The following is a 21,479-nucleotide window of genomic DNA, read 5'->3' as shown; positions in this document are numbered from 1 at the left end:
GGGCCGGAGCATATCGCATACCGGTGAGTATTCAAGGGGATACATATCAGGCGTTGGTGGATTCTGGTTGTAATCAGACCTCAATTCACCAAAACCTGGTGCAAAATGAGGCACTGGGGGGAGCACAGGGGGTGAAGGTGTTGTGTGCGCATGGGGATGTTCACAGCTACCCTTTGGTGTCAGTCCACATTTTTTTCCAAGGGGAAAAATTTATAGTGAAGGCGGCGGTTAATCCTCGCCTTACCCACTCTTTAATTTTGGGGACTGATTGGCCGGGATTTCGGGATTTGATGACACGCTTAGTAGAGAGTGGGTCCTGCCATTTAGCAGGGGGAGGTCCCGGTGTCGCTTTAGCGGGAGCAGCTGTCACAGAGCCGTCTACGTCATCTCCGCGTCAGAGTGAGGAACCCCAGGCTCCTCCTCTCTCACTCGGGGAATCCCTCGCGGATTTCCCGTTAGAAAAATCGCGAGACGAGACTCTGCGACATGTGTTTGACCAAGTGAGAGTAATCGATGGTCAAACGCTCCCACCGAACGCCACCCTGTCCTTCCCCTATTTCTCTGTTATGATGGATAGATTATACCGAGTGACGCAGGACACTCAGACAAAAGAGCAAATCACACAGCTTTTAATTCCAAAGAGCCGCCAGGAATTGGTATTCCAGGCGGCTCACTTTAATCCCATGGCTGGACACCTAAGGCAGGACAAGACACTAGCCCGAATAATGGCCCGATTCTATTGGCCGGGGATTCACGGCGACGTTCGTAGGTGGTGTACGGTGTGCCGCGAATGCCAATTAGTAAATCCAGCAGCCATTCCAAAAGCGCCTTTGCGCCCTCTACCTTTAATCGAGACCCCATTTGAAAGAGTTGGGATGGATCTTGTCGGGCCATTAGATCGGTCAACACGAGGGTACTGCTTGATATTAGTTCTAGTGGACTATGCATCGCGATACCCGGAAGCAGTGCCTCTGCGCAATATCTCAGCACGCAGTATTGCAGAGGCACTCTTCCACGTTATTTCCCGAGTTGGAATCCCGAAAGAGATTCTGACTGATCAAGGCACCACATTTATGTCACGGACACTGCGCGAACTGTATGGGTTATTGGGGATTAAGCCGATCTGCACCAGCGTGTATCACCCACAAACGGACGGTTTAGTGGAACGACTCAATCGCACCCTCAAGAATATCATTAAAAAAATCGTAAGTGAGGATGCACATAATTGGGATAAGTGGCTCGAGCCCTTGTTGTTTTCAGTGCGAGAGGTCCCCCAAGGCTCCACGGGGTTCTCCCCGTTCGAATTATTATATGGGCATAAGCCGCGCGGCATTCTAGACGTGCTGTGGGAAAATTGGGAGGAGGGACCTTCACAAAGTAAGAACGAAAATCAATACGTTATGGACCTGCACGCAAAACTCCACACGCTCACCCACCTAACCCAGGAGAATTTGCGGCAGGCCCAAGAACGCAAACCTGCCTGTACAACAAGGGTACGCGCCTTAGGGAGTTCACACCGGGAGATAAGGTACTCGTACTGTTGCCCACATCGAGCTCCAAATTGATCGCCAAGTGGCAAGGACCCTTTGAGGTCACACGGCGAGTTGGGGACGTCGACTACGAGGTGAGGCAAACGGACAGGGGTGGGGCGCTACAAATTTACCACCTCAATCTGCTTAAACTCTGGAATGAGGAGGTCCCCGTGGCGTTGGTGTCGGTGGTTCCGGAGAAGGCAGAGCTGGGGCCAGAGGTTCAAAACGGGGCATTGGCATCACGTACCTCTCCGGTCCCCTGTGGAGACCACCTCTCCCCGACCCAACTCACGGAGGTCGCCCAGTTGCAGACCGAGTTTTCGGATGTGTTCTCACCCCTGCCCGGTCGCACTAATCTCATAGAGCACCACATAGAGATGCCCCCGGGGGTGGTAGTGCGTAGCCACCCTTACAGGCTACCCGAACACAAAAAAAAGGTGGTTCGGGAAGAACTTCAGACCATGCTCGAAATGGGCATCGTCGAGGAGTCCCACAGTGACTGGAGCAGCCCGGTGGTCTTGGTACCCAAGGCCGACGGGTCGGTCCGGTTCTGTGTGGACTATAGAAAAGTCAATGCGGTGTCTAAATTCGACGCGTACCCAATGCCTCGTATTGATGAGTTGCTCGATCGACTCAGCACTGCTCGCTTTTATTCGACGCTGGATTTGACGAAGGGATATTGGCAGATCGCCTTGACTCCACTATCCCGAGAAAAAAACGGCCTTTTCCACACCATTTGGTTTACACCAATTCGTCACCCTTCCATTTGGGCTGTTTGGGGCGCCCGCTACATTTCAGTGGCTGATGGACAGGGTCCTCCGCCCCCACGCCACTTATGCGGCTGCTTATATAGATGTTATCATCATCTATAGTAATGACTGGCCGAGGCACCTCGAACATCTGAGGGCCGTCCTTAGGTCGCTTAGGTGAGCGGGGCTCACAGCCAACCCAAAGAAGTGTGCGCATGGGCGGGTGGAAATACGGTATCTGGGCTTCCACTTGGGCAACAGGCAGGTGCGTCCCCAAATTAATAAGACGGCAGCAATTGCGGCCAGCCCGAGGCCCAAGACCAAAAAGGGGGTGAGACAGTTCCTGGGGCTGGCTGGCTATTACCGTAGGTTTATACCTAATTATTCGGACGTCACCAGCCCGCTGACTGATCTCACTAAAAAGGGGGCACCAGATTTGGTCCAGTGGACGGAGCAATGCCAGAGGGCTTTTTCTGAGGTAAAGGCTGCACTGTGTGGGGAGCCACTTTTACACTCCCCTGACTTTTCTCTCCCCTTTGTGTTGCAGACCGATGTGTCTGACAGAGGGCTGGGGGCGGTTTTGTCCCAGGAGGTGGAGGGGGAGGACTGCCCCGTCCTGTACATCAGTAGGAAGCTGTCGGTGTGTGAGGGGCACTACAGCACCATAGAAAAAGAGTGTCTGGCGATCAAGTGGGCGGTCCTCGCCCTCCGTTACTACCTGCTGGGGCACCCTTTCGCCCTCTGTTCGGACCACGCGCCCCTCCAGTGGCTCCACCGGATGAAAGATGCCAACACGCGGATCACCCGTTGGTATCTGGCACTCCAACCCTTCAATTTTAAGGTGGTCCCCAGGCCGGGGGCGCAGATGGTCGTGGCGGACTTCCTCTCCCGTCAAGGGGGGTGGGGAGTCGGCTGCAGGCCGGACGGCTGCCCGGCCTGAGTCGGGCGGTGGGGGTATGTGGCAGTGGGGGCGTGGCCAAGCACCTGTCTGTGACAGGAGGGCGGAGTCAGGGAAGGTAAGTGGCAGAATCACTACACCTGACTGCAATTAACCTGTGTTTGTGTGTGTCTTCCCAGTGACCGCGCCCTATTTAAAGAGGGAGAGCTGTCACACACACGCCAGTCGTGTGTGTGTCTGTTCGAGTTATAATTGTTAAACTGAAAAGTGTAGCAATAAACGCTATTTTGAACCTGATCTCTGTCCTGCCGTCCTCTGTGCTCCACCCACCAGTACTGAACTGCTACATGTATGTATAATCAAAAGTATAATATTAAGAAGATTATTTAAAAGCACCTACAGCCTTTTAGTGGAATGGTGTTGAGGACGGGGAACATGATTTTTTTTTTCCGCCCATAAATGATCCGAATATGAATCAAATAATTTCTGATCAATTAAAAAAGTCTGAGCCAATCAGGAAAGTATGCAGTGTTTTTGGCCAGCATTAGTCAGCTACAAAGATAAAGACTGTCCAAATTAGAATCTACGAATTGATGTGTGCTGTCTTTGACAAATTGGATAGCGACTGCAGTTATCTTTCTAACTTACAATAAGCTTTAATTAGGCAGCTAGCGGCGACATGGTGGTGTAGTGGTTAGCGCTGTCGCCTCACAGCAAGAAGGTCCTGGGTTCGAGCCCAGAGGCCAACGAGGGCCTTTCTGTGTGGAGTTTGCATGTTCTCCCCGTGTCCGCGTGGGTTTCCTCCGGGTGCTCCGGTTTCCCCCACAGTCCAAAGACATGCAGGTTAGGTTAATTGGTGACTCTAAATTGACCATAGGTATGAATGTGAGTGTGTCTGTGTGTCAGCCCTGCGATGACCTGGCGACTTGTCCAAGGTTTACCCCACTTCTCGCCCATAGTCAGCTGGGATAGGCTCCAGCTTGCCTGTGACCCTGTAGGACAGGATAAGTGGCTACAGATAATGGATGGATGGATGAATAGGCAGCTAGCTGTTAATCAGTAAACAGTATTGTGGTCATGTTTTTAATGTGGTAAAAATGATGATCTATGAAGACTTGATGATGCTTGTAATGCTTCCTTTTCAGTTAAAATGCTGCCCAGTAAGCATTGTATAAAATAGATAATTGCTTAAAATATATATGGCTATAGTTCAGCAGTGCGCCTCCTGATGTCAGTTAAAATTCAAACTGATCAAAGGAGCAAAAATAAAAATAATAATTTTAGGCCATCACCTGTCTCATTCAGTTGTACATTTAGGCATTAGTTTTCTTGATCATGTGCATAGAATGGGTTTTATGCTATGAATACAAGGAACAACATTGTATTTGCTGTCCACAGTAAACAAACCTACAAAACTGGTATACAGAAAGACAATTTATTTTTAAAAAAAATCCCGGAGCACTTGTTTTTTTTGTTTTTTTGTGAAATGTCTCATCTCATCTCATTATCTCTAGCCACTTTATCCTGTTCTACAGGGTCGCAGGCAAGCTGGAGCCTATCCCAGCTGATTACGGGTGAAAGGCAGGGTACACCCTGGACAAGTCGCCAGGTCATCACAGGGCTGACACATAGACACAGACAACCATTCACACTCACATTCACACCTACGGTCAATTTAGAGTCACCAGTTAACCTAACCTGCATGTCTTTGGACTGTGGGGGAAACCGGAGCACCCGGAGGAAACCCACGCGGACACGGGGAGAACATGCAAACTCCACACAGAAAGGCCCTCGCCGGCCACAGGGCTCGAACCCGGACCTTCTTGCTGTGAGGCGACAGCACTAACCACTACACCACCGTGCCGCCCCTGGCCTTATTGATAAAAGGGATCAATTCTAAGTGCAGTTTAATCATCCCTCAGTTCAGTTACGTACGTCTCTGCCGCAATCTGTTAATGAAAGGAAGTCCACTTGAGGATGATGGTCCAGAAGTTGTGCTCTGTAATTTATACACATCAGTCATTGGTTTGTAATGGATAATTTTAGTCTAAGTAAGAGTGATTTTTTTTTTAAGAACATACAAGCATACAGTGGCAAGAAAAAGTAAGTGAACCCTTTGGAACTACCTTCATTTATGCATAAATGTAATTAAAAATATGGTCTGATGTTCATATAAATTAAAATAATGAGCAAACAAAACCTATTACATGGCCTATTACATGTGCCATGTGCTATTGCTATGAACACTTGCTATTTGTAGAAGTTGTCTGCAATTTTTTAGGCCTTGTACCATTTCTAGAGGCATTAAGCCAATGGGACAGATTTGGTGCCATTTGGAGACATTTTTACCTGTGTTTGGATAACCTTACACATTTAATGATTGAAGATAACATTTTCACATTTGAGTACTTGGGGCATCTTTGAGCCATGGGTCAAAGAACAAGTTCCTATTAAATTGAATCAAGAACAAGATGACTGTAGGTGTGAGTGTGAATGGTTGTCTGTGTCTATGTGTCTAAAATGTCATGGCCTTATTGATCTCATCTCATCTCATCTCATCTCATTATCACAACGAACACAACCTATGAACACAATCATAGGTTGGGGAAGCCATGGTATAATGGTTAGAGAAGCAGCTTTGGGACCAAAAAGGATGTTGGTTTGATTCCCTGGCCCAGCAGGAATGGCTGAAGTACCCTTGAGCAAGGCACCTAACCCCCAATTGCTCTCCAGGCTGCTCTGGGTATGTTGTACATCACTCTGGATAAAAGTGTCTGCTAAATCCCATTAATGTAATGTTTAATTGGTGTGTTCAATAAAGGCATGAAATATTATAATTGTGTGTGTTAATAGTTAAAACACATTGTTCATTATTGTAACTTAGATGAACATCAGACCACATTTTCAGATAAATTTATACATAAATGCAGGTAATTCCAAAGGGTTCATTTACTTTCCTTGCCACTGTATGTAGCATAAACCATATTTACCCTGGTGCGGTTAGAGGTTAAGTTCCTCAGTGACAACTTTCCTGCCAGTTCTTCTCGGACCTGCAACCACAACACAGGTGAGATTGATCATTATTTATGTGTTTAAAAAGAATTCTGTTTAAGTGATCAGTTATAGAAAGCAGTTCATTCAAAATTCTTAAAGTTGCTTTTTGAGAAAACTCTGAAATACTAGTGAAGAGTTGTGTGAAGATCATTGCGCACATGTACCTTACTATCCAGTAATGTCCCAAACACCAAAATAAAGAAGCCCTTTAAAGAGACAATTTAGATATTTATACCATTTACTTTTTTGCATATTAAGCATGAGTTCTCATATTATCTAAAATGTATAAAATGATAAGACAATTTGTATGTTAATATTAAATCGGTGCAATTAGAATTACAGAGAAAATGGCTTAAATGGATTTTTGTACCTGCAGTGAATTAAGGAAGGCGAACACCACATGAATCCCAAAGTCTGATGACACCATGGTCCCAATGCCGAATCCCCATGTTAGACCAAAGAGAGGTGTTAAAATCCCCACACATCTAGCAATGACCACTAGGGGATGTTTCTCACCTGGCTGAGTGGAAGCATTAATTCCTCTCCTTAACATCTTATACAGAACCACGATAAGTACCAGCAGGTTTATAGCTACAATAGTCAGAGCAGGAATCACAAATGCCAGGAGGGCCTTCGTTTTATTCCAGTTCAGCCAACAATTGTGATCTTTTTGAATGTATCCTTTGCTTCCAGCTGTAGATGCCACAGTAACGACAGCTATGATTAATGGTGCACCATAGCCAACAGTGAAGGCTATGGCCATCATTGTGCCTCTGGACATTCTGGAAAAGACCATGAGGGTGCGGTAGAGGAGTAAGAGTGCTGACAGCAACATCCAGAAGAAAAGGGCGAGATAAAAGAAGTGCATGAAGAATGTCGCTGTACTGCAGGGTCCCACTCCTTTCTTTACAACAGCTGCTCCAATGATGAAGCATATATTCGCAATCAGAAGGGATACAGCAACGTTGGTGACGGAGACGTGGCGCATGTACGATGTGTCATTTCGTGTCACTGATTTCCATATAATGATTTCAATGATGATACACAAAACCAAGCTGGCCATTGAAATGCCAACACCAATGTAAGTTATATAGCCTAAGATTATGACTTTGTCTTTTTCCAAGGAAAATGGTGACATCAGGATTGAAAAAGAGGTTGTGTGATTGCACTCACATGTATATCTTTCAGTTTCATTCCCTAATGGCTTTAGTTGACATCCAGTCGTGTCCCATCCCCCAATGCCATTCAGAAGACTAAAGTTCCAGAAGACACACTGAGGGTTTCCCAGTGTCTCATTTCTGAGATCAAAAGAAAGGGAGATGTTGTTAATTGTTGAGTTTGTCACAATCAGGGCTACATCTCCATTGATCTTGGTGCCAGTTTGACTGCTGCCATTGTTGGTCAGATTTCGAACAGGTAAGATAATGTTAAAAGCTGAAGAAATTATGATGGTGATGAAAGTCGGTGCTATAATCTCAGGAACACTTATTTCAGTTGTTGAATTTATGCCAAATTCTTGAGAAAAAGGATGAACGAATAAAGTTTTCATGAAAAAAGTGGAGTTTGTTGTTCTGCTGAAGTTGCTATTCACAAGCCTGCTTGCAAAAATTTCAGTAGAATTTAGAAAGTCAGAACTGGCATTGGCGCTTGCATTGTTTTCGTTTAAAAGCACCCATGAGTCCTGTGCATCTACTGATCCAAAGGCGTCGACGATTTGTAGGAAATCCTTGAAATAGAAAAATTCATTAAAAATACAGCACATCTGAGCAATCTAGTTCAGTAGAAATAAATCACTTAATTTAGTTAAGCACAAATGTATTCATAATTTCCAACAAAAGCAATTTGCAGTTTTTAATTAAATTTGTTGCATGATATCAAATACTGATTCAGATTGTACAAACTCATTATCATTGGCCAATACTAAAGCTATTCTGACTTGATCATTATCTACAAATAGCACATTAACTAAATTCAATCATGTTCTGAAGGAAGGTGAATTTACTTACCATCATCGTGGATTGATCAATTTCAACTGTTTGTAAGAGATTTGAAACAATTGTCAGAATTTCTACAATTGCTTTTATGGTTGCTTGTGAGCCAGTGATGTTCTGAATCTCCAATGAAACATTACCGCTGAGGATGCCCATAAATTGTGCGATATCATTTACCTGTAAAGTCTACCAAAGTATAAACTGTTATGGTGAAGCAAATAGAAATTACACAACTAAAAATTTTCTCATGATCTTTCATGTAAGAAAAAAAACCCTAATTGCCTGAGCTTCATCTTTTAAATCTTGAAAGACACGCAGGACACAGTTGTTTTCTATGGGGTCCCAGAGGCCTGATGCATTACACTTAGCCTTTTGAGTGCCAACCGTGCCTGTGTTACATTCAGCAGTGTTAACATCTCCCAGATCTCCAGCTCCAAATACACTATCAGAGCAGGTAAATTCTAAAAAAAAAAAAAGGAAAAATGAGGACATTTCAGAGTATATTTATTTATTTGTTTGCTTGTTTATACCAGTGTTACTGAATAATTTGGTTGTGTAATATTCACACTGAACGCTCAAATTGTTTCACGATACTAAAGAATTGTCCACCTGTAACAGCTGCTAGACAATCACCTTTACTCACCTTTGTTTATGACATTTATTTTGAAGCTCTTTGGATAATGATTGCGGCTGATGGGTTTTTCTAGTTGGCATGTGGCCTCTATCACTTGGTTGGTAGTCTGGCAGTCCTGTTTGTTAACTATATAGTCACATAATAAGCAACCTGCTGGTGAGCCTGTAAAACACAAATGATGAAACTTATTAAAATGGAATTAGCTTCTGTTATATGTTTTCATTTTACAGTAATTAAAAACACTTCATTTTCAAGTCCAACAGGACAAATTCTTAGTCAGCCAGTCACTGTCTTTCAAATGGTGAAGGCAGACAAAATATTTATTTATTTGTCATAATTTTTTAAATTAGCAATTACAGTGGTATGCAAAAGTTTGGGCACCCCTGGTCAAAATTGCTGTTACTGTGAACAGTTAAGCAAGTTGAAAATGAAATGATCTCCAAAAGGCATAAAGTTAAAGATCACTCATTCCCTTTATATTTTAAGCAAAAACTATTTTTTTAATTTTCATCTTTTACATTTTCAAAATGACAAAAAAGGAAAAGGGTCCAAAGCAAAAGTTTGGGCACCCTGCATGGTTAGTACCTAGTAACACCCACTTTGGCAAGTATCACAGCTTGTAAACACTTTTTGTAGCCAGCTAATAATCTTTCAGTTCTTACCTGGGGGATTTTCACACATTCCTCCTTGCAAAAGGCTTCCAGTTCTACAAGTTTCCTGGGCTGTCTTGCATGCACTGCTCTTTTGAGATCTATCCACAGATTTTCAATGATGTTTAGGTCAGGGGACTGTGAGGGCCAGGGCAAAACCTTCAGCTTGGGCCTCTTGAGGGATTCCATTGTAGATTTTGAGGTGTGTTTTGGATCATCGTCTTATTGTAGGACCCGTCCTCTTTTTAACTTCAACTTTTTTACAGATGGTGTGATGTTTGCTTCCAGAATTTGCTGGTATTTATTTGAATCTTTGCTTCCCTTGACCAATGAAATGTGCCCTGTGCCACTGGCTGCAACACAACCCGAAAGCATGATCGATCCACACCCATGCTTCAGAGTTGGAGAGGTGTTCTTTTCCTGGAATTTGGCACCCTTTTTTCTCCAAACATACCTTTGCACATTGTGGCCAAAAAGTTCTATTTTGATTTCATCAGTCCACATGACTTGTTTCCAAAATGCATCAGGCTTATTTAGATGTTCGTTTGCAAACTTCAGATGCTGAATTTTGTGGCTAGGATGCAGGAACAGTTTTCTTCTGATGACTCTTCCATGAACATCATATTTGTTCAGGTGTTGCTGCATAGTAGAACAGTGCACCACCACTCCAGGGTCTGCTAAATCTTTCTGAAGGTCTTTTGCAGTCAAACAGGTTTTTATTTGCCTTTCTAGCAATCCAACGAGCAGTTCTTTCAGAAAGTTTTCTTCATCTTCCAAACCTCACCTTGATCTCCACTGTTTCTGTTAACTGCCATTTCTTAATAACATTACGATCTGAGGAAACAGCTACCTGAAAACACTTTGCTATGTTCTTGTAGCCTTCTCCTGCTTTGACAGCATCAATTATTTTATTATTCAGAATGCGAGGGAGTTGCTTAGAGGAGCTCATAGCTGTTGATTTTAGGGACAAGTTTGAGGAGTCAGAGAATTTATACAGCTTTGAAATCTGCATCATCTGACCTTTCCTAATGAAGAATTTGAACAAGCCACAGCTCAATAAGCTAATTAAGGTCTGGAACCTTGGTAAAAGTTACCTGAGAACTCAAATGTATTGGGGTGCCCAAACTTTCGCATGGTGTTCCTTTTCTTTTTTCACTCTCCAGTTGTACAAAACAAAAATAATACACAAATCTTGCAGAAAACGCTGAAAATAAATGCCTTTTGGTGATCAGTTCATCTTCTGCTCACTTAACTATTCGCAGTAACAGACATTTTCAGTAAGGGTGCCCAAACTTTTGCATGCCACTGTACATATTCAGTTAGGCTGGTATTCATGACCATGTACATCATATAAAGAAAAAAAATGCTTTGTATATGACCTGTTGAAGGTTGGACGCAAGCTGCTGGTTTAACAATCCACTGTACTTGATACATCATCTGGACACAACACTGCAGTGGGATTGTTGTATCCTCACATTTTACAATTTTATTATTGGTCACTTGGATATTGGGGTATGGCTGAATTGTTATAAATTGCCAGATAATATAGGGCACTGAGTTTACGATTGTTGTGCATGCATATTGACCTGAGAAGAACGAAAAAATATTGATTAATATATTTACAAAAACGAATGTTTTCATGATCTTGAAACACACACACACACACACACACACATATACAGTGGTGCTTGAAGGTTTGTGAACCCTTTAGAATTTTCTATATTTCTGCATAAATATGACCTAAAACAACATCAGATTTTCACACAAGTCCTAAAAGTAGATAAAGAGAACCCAGTTCAACAAATGAGACAAAAAATATTATACTTGGTCATTTATTTATTGAGGAAAATGATCCAATATTACATATCTGTGAGTGGCAAAAGTATGTGAACCTCTAGGATTAGCAGTTAATTTGAAGGTGAATTTAGAGTCAGGTGTTTTCAATCAATGGGATGACAATCAGGTGTGAGTGGGCACCTTGTTTTATTTAAAGAACTGGGTTCTATCAAAGTCTGATCTTCACAACACGTTTGTGGAAGTGCATCATGGCACGAACAAAGGAGATTTCTGAGGGCCTCAAAAAAAGCGTTGTTGAAGCTCATCACGCTGGAAAAGTTATAAAACCATCTCTAAATACTTTGGACTCCAACAATCCACAGTCAGACAGATTGTGTACAAATGGAGGAAATTTAAGACCATTGTTACCCTCCCCAGGAGTGGTCGACTAACAAAGATCACTCCAAGAGCAAGGCGTGTAATAGTCAACGAGGTCACAAAGGACCCCAGGGTAACTTCTAAGCAACTGAAGGCCTCTCTCACATTGGCTAATGTTAATGTTCATGAGTCCACCATCAGGAGAACACCAAACAACAATGGTGTGCATGGCAGGGTCGCAAGGAGAAAGCCACTGCTCTCCAAAATGAACACTGCTGCTCATCTGCAGTTTTTAAAGATCACATGGACAAGCCAGAAGGCTATTGGAAAAATGTTTTGTGGATGGATGAGACCAAAATAGAACTTTTTGGTTTAAATGAGAAGTGTTATATTTGGAGAAAGGAAAACACTGCATTCCAGCATAAGAACCTTATCCCATCTGTGAAACATGGTGATGTAGTATCATGGTTTGGGCCTGTTTTGCTGCATCTGGGCCAGGACGGCTTGACATCATTGATGGAACAATGAATTCTGAATCATCCCAGCAAATTCTAAAGGACATCTGTCCATGAACTGAATCTCTAGAGAAGATGGATCATGCAGCAAGACAACGACCCTAAGCACACAAGTCGTTCTACCAAAGAATGGTTAAAGAAGAATAAAGTTAATGTTTTGGAATGGTCAAATCAAAGTCCTGACCTTAATCCAATGGAAATGTTGTGGAAGGACCTGAAGCGAGCAGTTCATGTGAGGAAACTCACCAACATCCCAGAGTTGAAGCTGTTCTGTACGGAGGAACGGGCTAAAATTCCTCCAAGCCGGTGTGCAGGACTGATCAACAGTTACCGGAAACGTTTAGTTGCAGTTATTGCTGCACAAGGGGGCCACACCAGATACTGAAAGCAAAGGTTCACATATTTTTGCCACTCACAGATATGTAATAATGGATCATTTTCCTCAATAAATAAATGACCAAGTATAATATTTTTGTCTCATTTGTTTAACTGGGTTCTCTTTATCTACTTTTAGGACTTGTGTGAAAATCTGATGTTGTTTTAGGTCATATTTATGCAGAAATATAGAAAATTCTAAAGGGTTCACAAACTTTCAAGCACCACTGTATGTATATATATATATATATATATATATATATATATATATATATATATATATATATATATATTATATATATATATATATATATATATATATATATATATATATATATATATATATATATGAGAGAGAGAGAGAGAGAGAGAGACAGAATACTACATGGTTGCGTGAAGATATGAAGTTTATCTTCGAGTGGTAAATGTATATTTCACAAGTGAGCATAATGAATGAGGGATATGATCTCTCAACACAAGAAAATAAACTTCATATCTTCATGCCACTGTGTCATGTTCTTTATATTACAGAGACAAAAAAAATTGCAAGTTAATCAAAAGAATTTTAATTTTGAACCAGTTTGCCATTTTGACAATGTGCCTCTACCCAGCAGGAAAACAGTGGGAGTGACGTCATCGGAGTAAGATATTGGGAAATACATCACTTACTGTAGATCCGTGATGTATTTTGATGAAAAATATGAGTTTTTCAACATGAGAAGATAAACTTAATATCTTCAAGCCAACATGTGATTTTCTTTGTATTATACAGACACATTCACAAACAAAAAGTACCCAAATTGACTGATTAGAGAACTGCATAAAGCAGCAGGTGCATGAGTATATGTGATATATATATAAGTTTGTAACCTTTACCATCAAATGTTCTGTATAAAATGATTCTCTCATGAGGACCGGCCCAAGAAAGGAAGACCAAGAAACACCTCTGCTGCAGACGATAAGTGTATTAGAGCTACCAGCCTCAGAAATCATCAGTTAACAGAACCTCAGATAAGAGCCTACATGAATGCTTCACAGAGTTTGAGTAGCTGACACATTTCAGCATCAACTGTTTGGAAGAGACTGTGAATCAGGCCTTCATAACCAAATTGCTGCACTGAAACCACTACTGAGGGAGGCCAAGAACAAGAAGATCTTCTTTCTTGGCGTAGGTCAAGAATGGACATTAAACCAGTGGAAATCTGTACTTTGGTCTGATGAGTCCAAATTTGAGATTTTTGGTTACAATCGCCATGTCTTTTTGAGAAGTAGAAAAGAGGAACTGATGGTATCTGCATGTGTGGTTCCCACCATGAAGTATGAAGGAGAAGGTGTGATGGCATGGGGGTGCTTTGCTGGTAACACTTTTGGCGATTTATTCAAAATTATAGGTACACTTAACCCACAACACTACTACAGCATTCTGCACTGGCATGCCATCCCATCTATTTTACACTTAGTGGGACCATCATTTATTTTTCAACAGGACAATGACCCAGAACACACCTCCAGTCAATGTAAGGGCTATAAAACCAAGAATGAGAGTGAAAAAGTGCAGCATCAAATGACCTGGCCTCCACAATCACCTGACCTAAACCTAGTTGAGATGGTTTGGGATGAATTGGAAAGAAGAGTGAAAGAAAAGCAGCCAACAAGTGCTCAACATGTATAGGAACTCCTTCAAGACTATTGGAAAACTATTTCAAGTGACTACCTTATGAAGCTGGTTGAGAGAATACCAATATTGTGGAAAGCTGTCATCAAAGCAAAAGGTGGCTACTTTGAAAAATCTAAAATATTTTTGCTTTGTGTACACTTTTTTGCTTACTACATAATTCCATATGTATTGTTTCATTGTTTTTGATGCCTTTAGCATTGTCAAACAATGTAGAAAATAAAATAATAATAATTCAGAAAAACCATCGACTGAGAAGGTGTGTCCAAACTTTTGACTGGTCGTGTATATTCTGGCACAGTTTAATATTGACTTTCACACTTGCAAGAGAGAAAGAGAGAGAGAGTGAGAGAGAGAGAATGCTAATTTAACAGAATTGTTTTGGACTTACCACTGTCACTGGGTGTGACATTGTGCACGGTGACGATGTTCATATTGTTATTAATTGTATACTTATCCGATGGCTGAATTTCCTTCCCATTCATGGTCCATTTTATGCCATTATTCACTGGAGGTGTGCAGGTCAGTGTGAGATTTATCCCAGGATATATAGTGGCACTGCCATTATATAGTCCATCCTTCACTAAAACAAAGAGCCAAGTACGTTTCCAAATTATTATGACGTTCTTGCTTACATATTTAACTGTATGTACATATGTATATACAGTACCAGTCAAAAGTTTGGAGACACCTATTAATTCAATGACTTTTCTTTATTTTTGTTAATTAAAGACACTTCATGTCTTAAAGTCATGATGGATGTCGTTTCGCTTTATTTAATTGAGTGGTTTTTGACATAATATGGATTACGACAGTTGTGGTATAGGGCTATTTACTGTATTTTTATTATTTGCTATTGTTTGTTTGTTTGTTTGTTTGTTTGTTTGTTTGTTTGTTTGTTTGTTTGTTTCAAACGCATTAAGAAGACAAGAAATTCCACTAATTAACTTTTGACAAGGCACACCTGTTAATTGAAAAGTATTCCAGGTGCCTACTTCATAAAGCTGGTTAAAATAATGCCAATAGTGTGAAAGCGTCATCAAGGTAAATGGTAGCAACTTTGAAGAATCTAAAATATGAAACATTAAATGTTTTAACACTTTTTTAACCACATAATCCCATATATGTTCCATAAGTTATTTCATAGTTTTGATGTCTTCAGTATTGTTCTACAATGTAGAAAATAGTCAAAATACAGAAAAACCCATGAATGAGTAGGTGTCCAAACTTTTGACTGGTACTGTGTGTGTGTGTGTGTGTGTGTGTGTGTGTGTGTGTGTGTGTGTGTGTGTGTGTGTGTAGACAAAGAGGTTAATATTTTTATCATAATTTTTTTTGAAAGATCTAAACAGTTATTCTTAACAACAACAACAAGCGCCTACCACTGCGACTGATTTCAGCCACATTAAATCCTTGTGAACGGAGATTGCTTTCAAGCTGTTGGTTTGCTGAAGCCAAATTAAGGTTATCACTTGTTGCATTAATAGTGAAGTCTGTAATCACACTGCCAGGCCTGTCAAAAACAAAGAACATCATTAAAGACTGTTAACCAAAAACAAAAATATAGATTATAGGCCAGATTATTGGTTGTTTTTTATTGGTGGAAATAATAACAATAATAATCATAATAATAATAATAATCATGCTTGAATAATCAGTTGGTTGATCAATCAAACAACTAATTGGTGAAAATGTTTGATTAATTCTAAGTACCTTTAGTGATTACGTCAGGAATGCAGGTGACAGACCGATTTAAATGCAGCAAAGAATTTATTAAAACAAGTTGGTAAACAAATCCAAATCGTGAAGCAATGCCAACATCAAAAAACAGGCAATGGTCAGCCAAGGCATAAATAGATTATCAGAGGCACAGACAAAGGCCAAAAAGCCAAAGTATGAAATAAAGTCAGAAAACCAGAACAGCAATGCAAATAATAAACAGCTTGGTAAGATCAGCTACAACGTACTGAGCATATACTTCACATTGTGTGTGTGTGTGTGTGTGTGTGTGTGTGTGTGTGTGTGTGTGTGTGTGTGTGTGTGTGTAACAAGTCCTATTATACTGCACAGTAACGAGGATGTGATATGGAATACAGTAGGTGTGTATGATAATCAGCAAAGTGCTTATATCTTTGCGCCGCCTGCTCTAGACGCTGATGAGCATTCTCCCATACCTGTTCATGGCATTTATACCAGTCATCAACTGCAGGTTTGTCAGTGGGAGAGTCGTTCTATGGGAAGATGGGAGCTTGATAACCCAACACACATTGGAATAGCGTGAGTTGGGTGGCAGAATATCTTAACGAGTTCTGGTTATATGCGGCCCATGGTAGGAACTGAGCCCAGTCCTTCTGGTTCTCAGAGCAGAATACCCTGAGGAAGCATCCAATCTCCTGGTTTGCTCTTTCTATGTGGCTGTTTGACTGAAAGTGGGAGCCTGAAGTTAAGCTCACTGTCACTCCCAATTTGTCCATAAATTTGGCCCAGAGTCATGACCTGAACTGGGGCCCCCGATCACTGACTATGTCCTTGGGGATGCCAAAGTAAAGCACATGAGTAAAGAGGAGTTTGGCTGTTTAAAAAGCTGTGGGGAGACCTAGTAAGAGGATGAGTCTTAAGGATTTGGAGAAGCAGTCGATGATGACCATGATAATTGTGTTGCTTTAAGATTTGGGTAGATCAGTGACAAAGTCAATGGCAATGTGGGACCATGGACTTTGGGGTGTAGGTTATGGCATGAGTTACCTACTGGGAGTACTCGAGGCACTTTAGCCTGTGCACATGCTGAACATGAGGAGATGAATTGGTTGATCTCTATGAGCATGTTAGGCCACCAGTATTTTTGCTTTGAGCAACTGGTAAGTTCTTTGGCTGCCTGGGTATCCAGTCATAGGGGTAGTGTGTGCCCAAGTGATAAGTAGGCTTTGAAGACGAGGGGGAACATATGTGAGATTGGGAGGGCAGCTTTCAGGAATGTGATATGGTAGAGTCTGGGCAAGCTCTCAATTTATGCCCCAGATGAGTGCATTAATGAAGCGGGCAGGAGGGATTATGGGTTCCGAATTCTGGGCTGTGACTGAGGGAGGGTAAACACAGTATAGTGCATCAGCCTTGGTATTTTTGGAGCCAAGCTTGTATGAGATGGTGAATTCAATCAGGTGAACAATCATGCCCAGCAAGCTTGACTACGGTTTAATTTTTTTGGCTGCTTTGAGATATTCCAGGCTCTTGTGGTCAGTGTATATGGTCAATGGTTAGGTAGCTCCTTCCAGCCAGTGTCACCAATCCTCTAACACAGTGGTTCTCAAACTGTGGTACGCGTACCACCGGTGGTACGCGAGCGCTCTCTGGTGGTACGTGGGGGAAAGTCATATTTTCGCATTAACATTTTCAGCTAAAAAAAAAAAACCCTGAAACATACAGTGCATAATAAATACAACGTTTCAAAAGATATGTGTAGGAGAATGTGAAAAATTATGTCTGGCTTTTACATTTTTGTGGCAATGCAAGTCTTCAGGATTCTTTTTTTTTTCCTTTTTTGTGCTGAGCTGTTTGATGTTTCACATATCTTCTGCTGAGAAAAAAAGACTTGATGTTTGTGTTATTTGTGGGCCAGATTAGGAGCATAATTTTGTAGAGGTCGAATATGTACTGTATGGCTCTGTGCCATTTTCATTCAGTTGCAATTTGAGTGTGTATTGCGCTGTGTATGTAGGAGTATGTGAGAATTGTTGGACAGAGTTGTAAATGTCTGATTCGGTGTTAACAGCTATCAATAAATAACCATAATAAGGAATAAACATCTCTCCTGTGTGGCTGAAGCTAATAGGGAAGGCCTATGCTGCTATATTATAATGTTGGTCATCATGGTGGTACTCAGAGAGCTCAATATTTTCTCAGGTGGTACAGAGTATAAAAAGTTTGAGAACCACTGCTCTAACACCAACTTGACTGCCAAAAATTCCCAGTAATGAATGTCATAGTCCTGTTCTGTGTGTTTCATGGAATTGGGGTGTTTCAAGATAGAAGCAGAAGTGAAAGTGGTTTTGAGCTGGCTAAAGGCTTTGTGAGACTCAGAGTTCCATTGTAAGCATTTCGGCCCTTTTTTCAGTATGGCAGTGAATGGGGAGGCAATGGAGTTGAAGCCTCTGATGAATTGCCAATAGAAAGTCATGAATTCCACTAAATGTTGAAGTTCCTTAACCACAATGGGGATTGGCCATGTAGTGACTGCTGTGACCTTGTCTTGGTCCATTGTGACTCCTTAGGTACTACTGATGTAGCCTAGGAAGATTTGAGTGATGTGAAACTCACACTTTTCTGCTTTGATGAATAGGTGATTGTCCAACAGTTTGGCCAAGAACTCTTTAACATGGTCCTCATGATTTTCTAAGTCCAGGGAGGAAATGAGGATATCACTAATATATGCAGTGAAAAACTTGCTGAGCATGTCCATCAGCATATCATTGATTCAGCATTGGAACATGCTTGGTATGCAAGATAACCCGTATGACATGATGGCTAGAGCATATGGCATGATTCATAGTGGCTAGAGGTGGTGCTAAATGCCATCTTCCACTTGTCACCCTCATGTATGCATACCAGGTTGTAGAGCTCTCCACCATGGTAGAAGCAACTGTGAACTTTGGGAGATGGAGATGGAGTGTTGTATGCAAGATGTGGGCCACTATAGAATCTCTCTGTCCTGCCAGGAGATCTCAGGATTGTGTTGCTATAGCCAGGGGAACCCCTGATGATGGTTTGGTTCTGGGTCTTGGTGAGGAGGAAGGAGATGGTTCCCTGATGAAGAGCACTGATTTGTAGCATGAGGGTTTGAGTGCATGTTGTTACAAGCCCTTCTCCAATGGGCCCACCATCGATGGCCCTGATACTTAATGGCTGCTGGAGTTCTCATGTGGGCACCTGCAGCTTCTGAGTGATCTCGCTGTCCATGAAATTGCCTGCATCTTCTGAGTTTAACAGGGCAGAGAAATTATGGACAGACTAAGAATTTTATCAGTAAATCCATTTTGAATGATTTAAAAGAGAGGCATTTCGAGGGACTCACTAAGAAAGGGGTAGTGGTACTCGGAGTTCTCTCAGCCCCCGTGGATGCCTTTGAGCCTTCTGGGCAAGAAAGCCAATGTGCCAGAAAATGTGTGGCCTCCTCACAGTAGAAACACAGCCCCTCCTTCCATCTCCATCTCACAGTAGAAACACAGCCCCTCCATCTTCACATTCTGAGCAGGCCACTATGGTGTGGGAGATGTCCATGGGCACCTGGGTTTCAATGACAGGGTCACAGATGTGGAGCCTTGCAGTGATGTTTGGTTTTGGAGGAGGTTATCAAGGCAGATGGACATGTCAATGAGTGAGTCCAATGTGGATTGCTCATCTCAATGTGCTAGTTCCGTGAGAACGTGAGGGACAAGCCCTTGATGAAAGGTCGCTTTAAGGGCTGGTTTGTTCCATGTGCTTCCAGCTGTGAGTGTGTGGAACTCCAGCACATAGACTGCCACTTGTCTACTCCCCTGCTAGATGGTGAGCAGTTGTTCACCAACCTACATGCCTTTGGGACTATGGTCAAAGACCTGGAGAAACAGTTCTGTGAGGCACTCATAGGATGTTGTGGGTTCGTTGTTTTTCACCAACATCATGGTTGCCTATTTGCATACCTTCCCACTGAGCCGGCTGATAAACTAAGCTATCTTCTTGAGACCAACCCAAATGACTAGAATTTAGCCCCTAACTGAAGCTACTTCAGTCCAAGTGAATCACCCTCAAATTAATCTGTAATGTTCCTCCATAGAGCAGGCCATTCAACTAAATGAATGTAGCAGCCGCATGATTCCTCAAATGCAACACTTTGTTAAGAATTCATTTCAATATAAAAATATATTTAAAAACATGCAACTGTAGCTCCAGTATAACTTGTATGAATTGGGCCTCAAGAGGCAGCAGTATAGCAATGCGACATAGGCTCAGTCCCCCTAACCCCACAAACCAAACAAATAATCACAGCACTCTACAGCAAAAGCCAAATAAAAAAAATACAAACCCAAATAATAAATGCACACTCAATAAAACCTGTTACAAGAGACACCCAAATGAAAATAACCCACAGCCAACAAAAAACAAGATATGCATGTAAACCAGTACACTTGCCTCCCCCTTAGATGTAATTACCCAAGCCAGTACTGAGAGATTACAGTGCAATATCAAAAAAAACCCCACAAATTATCCAAAATCAAAATGGACTTTTTGGACAACACAATACAAACAAACACAAAACAAACAAACAGACACACAGACAAAGAAACCAACACTCAAGCACAGCACAGTTAATGCAAGACACAGACGACACCATTCACACTCACACAAGTAGGAGACACGTCACCACACACGCACAACGTAGACACCAAACATACCACAAGCACACCAAGCCGCCATACAATGGCCCACAGGAAAAGTGGAGAGCAGCGGCCTTAGATTAAGACCCGTAAAGGTAGTTTAGAAACGTTAAGCCGAGTAGCAGAAGATGGCAGTAGAAAGCAGCAACCGCATGCAGCATATGTAGCAAGCCGAATTGAAACAGCAAAGCAGCAACAGCGAAGCAGCAAAGCAGCAGCCAACAAGTTTCTGTGGCGGTGCGTTTTGAGCTTATGACCAGGAAGCACTATAGTCGTCCCACACAACACAGCCTCAAACTCGAAAATATTAACCCCGAATCTCAAGGTCCACTTTCAAGCGTAGGAGCCCTTGACGAACATCCAGCATACCCGGACAAACACAGCCAGCCTACCCGTCTCCACACAAACGTGAGCTGCAATCACGACACCTGTGCCTTAAAAAGACCAACTGCACTGATGGCTAAATTAATGCCACGCCCCAGTTCTCACCTCCATTGCGCTTCGTCCTACCACATTCTGTTGAGCTGTTCTCTTTGTTTGAGCTGTGAAATACAGAGAGCACTACAACAGGAATCCCTTGCAGTCTAATACTCCCTCTAAAAACTTATCAGGTCATGGAATAAGTGAGTTGGAGCTCATGACTGGCACTGGGCATGTTGGGAGTGCCTGTGAAATGGCGGTGGTTAGCTGGGAAATGTGGGAATCCATTTCACCAGTACACTGCTCTTGTTCTCCCAGAAAATGCCCCTGTGCAGATAGCACAGCTTGCTTTTTCTTGTCCATTGCATCCATGGTGTTAGCGAAGTATTCTGACAGGAATGCAGGCAACAGACAAATATAAA

At 42.1% G+C, this 21,479-nt stretch overlaps 1 protein-coding gene across 3 annotated transcripts in view; it reads right to left on the bottom strand.

The window, feature by feature from the left end:
* Window positions 1–21,479, bottom strand: part of LOC132873151 (adhesion G protein-coupled receptor F5-like) — a 43,019-nt gene that overhangs the window by 2,944 nt on the left and 18,596 nt on the right. For 2 of the 3 annotated variants that reach the window (XM_060908436.1, XM_060908437.1), the window contains 10 exons: window positions 15,610–15,740; window positions 14,619–14,810; window positions 10,888–11,094; window positions 8,868–9,020; window positions 8,507–8,685; window positions 8,240–8,410; window positions 6,604–7,959; window positions 6,398–6,439; window positions 6,170–6,229; window positions 5,115–5,178 (listed from right to left, as the gene is read on the bottom strand). In XM_060908436.1, the coding sequence (XP_060764419.1) occupies window positions 5,115–5,178; window positions 6,170–6,229; window positions 6,398–6,439; window positions 6,604–7,959; window positions 8,240–8,410; window positions 8,507–8,685; window positions 8,868–9,020; window positions 10,888–11,094; window positions 14,619–14,810; window positions 15,610–15,740 (2,555 nt within the window). The remainder of the gene's footprint in view (window positions 1–5,114; window positions 5,179–6,169; window positions 6,230–6,397; window positions 6,440–6,603; window positions 7,960–8,239; window positions 8,411–8,506; window positions 8,686–8,867; window positions 9,021–10,887; window positions 11,095–14,618; window positions 14,811–15,609; window positions 15,741–21,479) is intronic. The other variant, XM_060908438.1, reaches the window with a different exon arrangement.

Source organism: Neoarius graeffei, chromosome 25 (assembly GCF_027579695.1).
Source record: "Neoarius graeffei isolate fNeoGra1 chromosome 25, fNeoGra1.pri, whole genome shotgun sequence".
Taxonomy (NCBI): Eukaryota; Metazoa; Chordata; class Actinopteri; order Siluriformes; family Ariidae; genus Neoarius; species Neoarius graeffei.
This window is presented reverse-complemented; position numbering and strand designations above follow the sequence as displayed.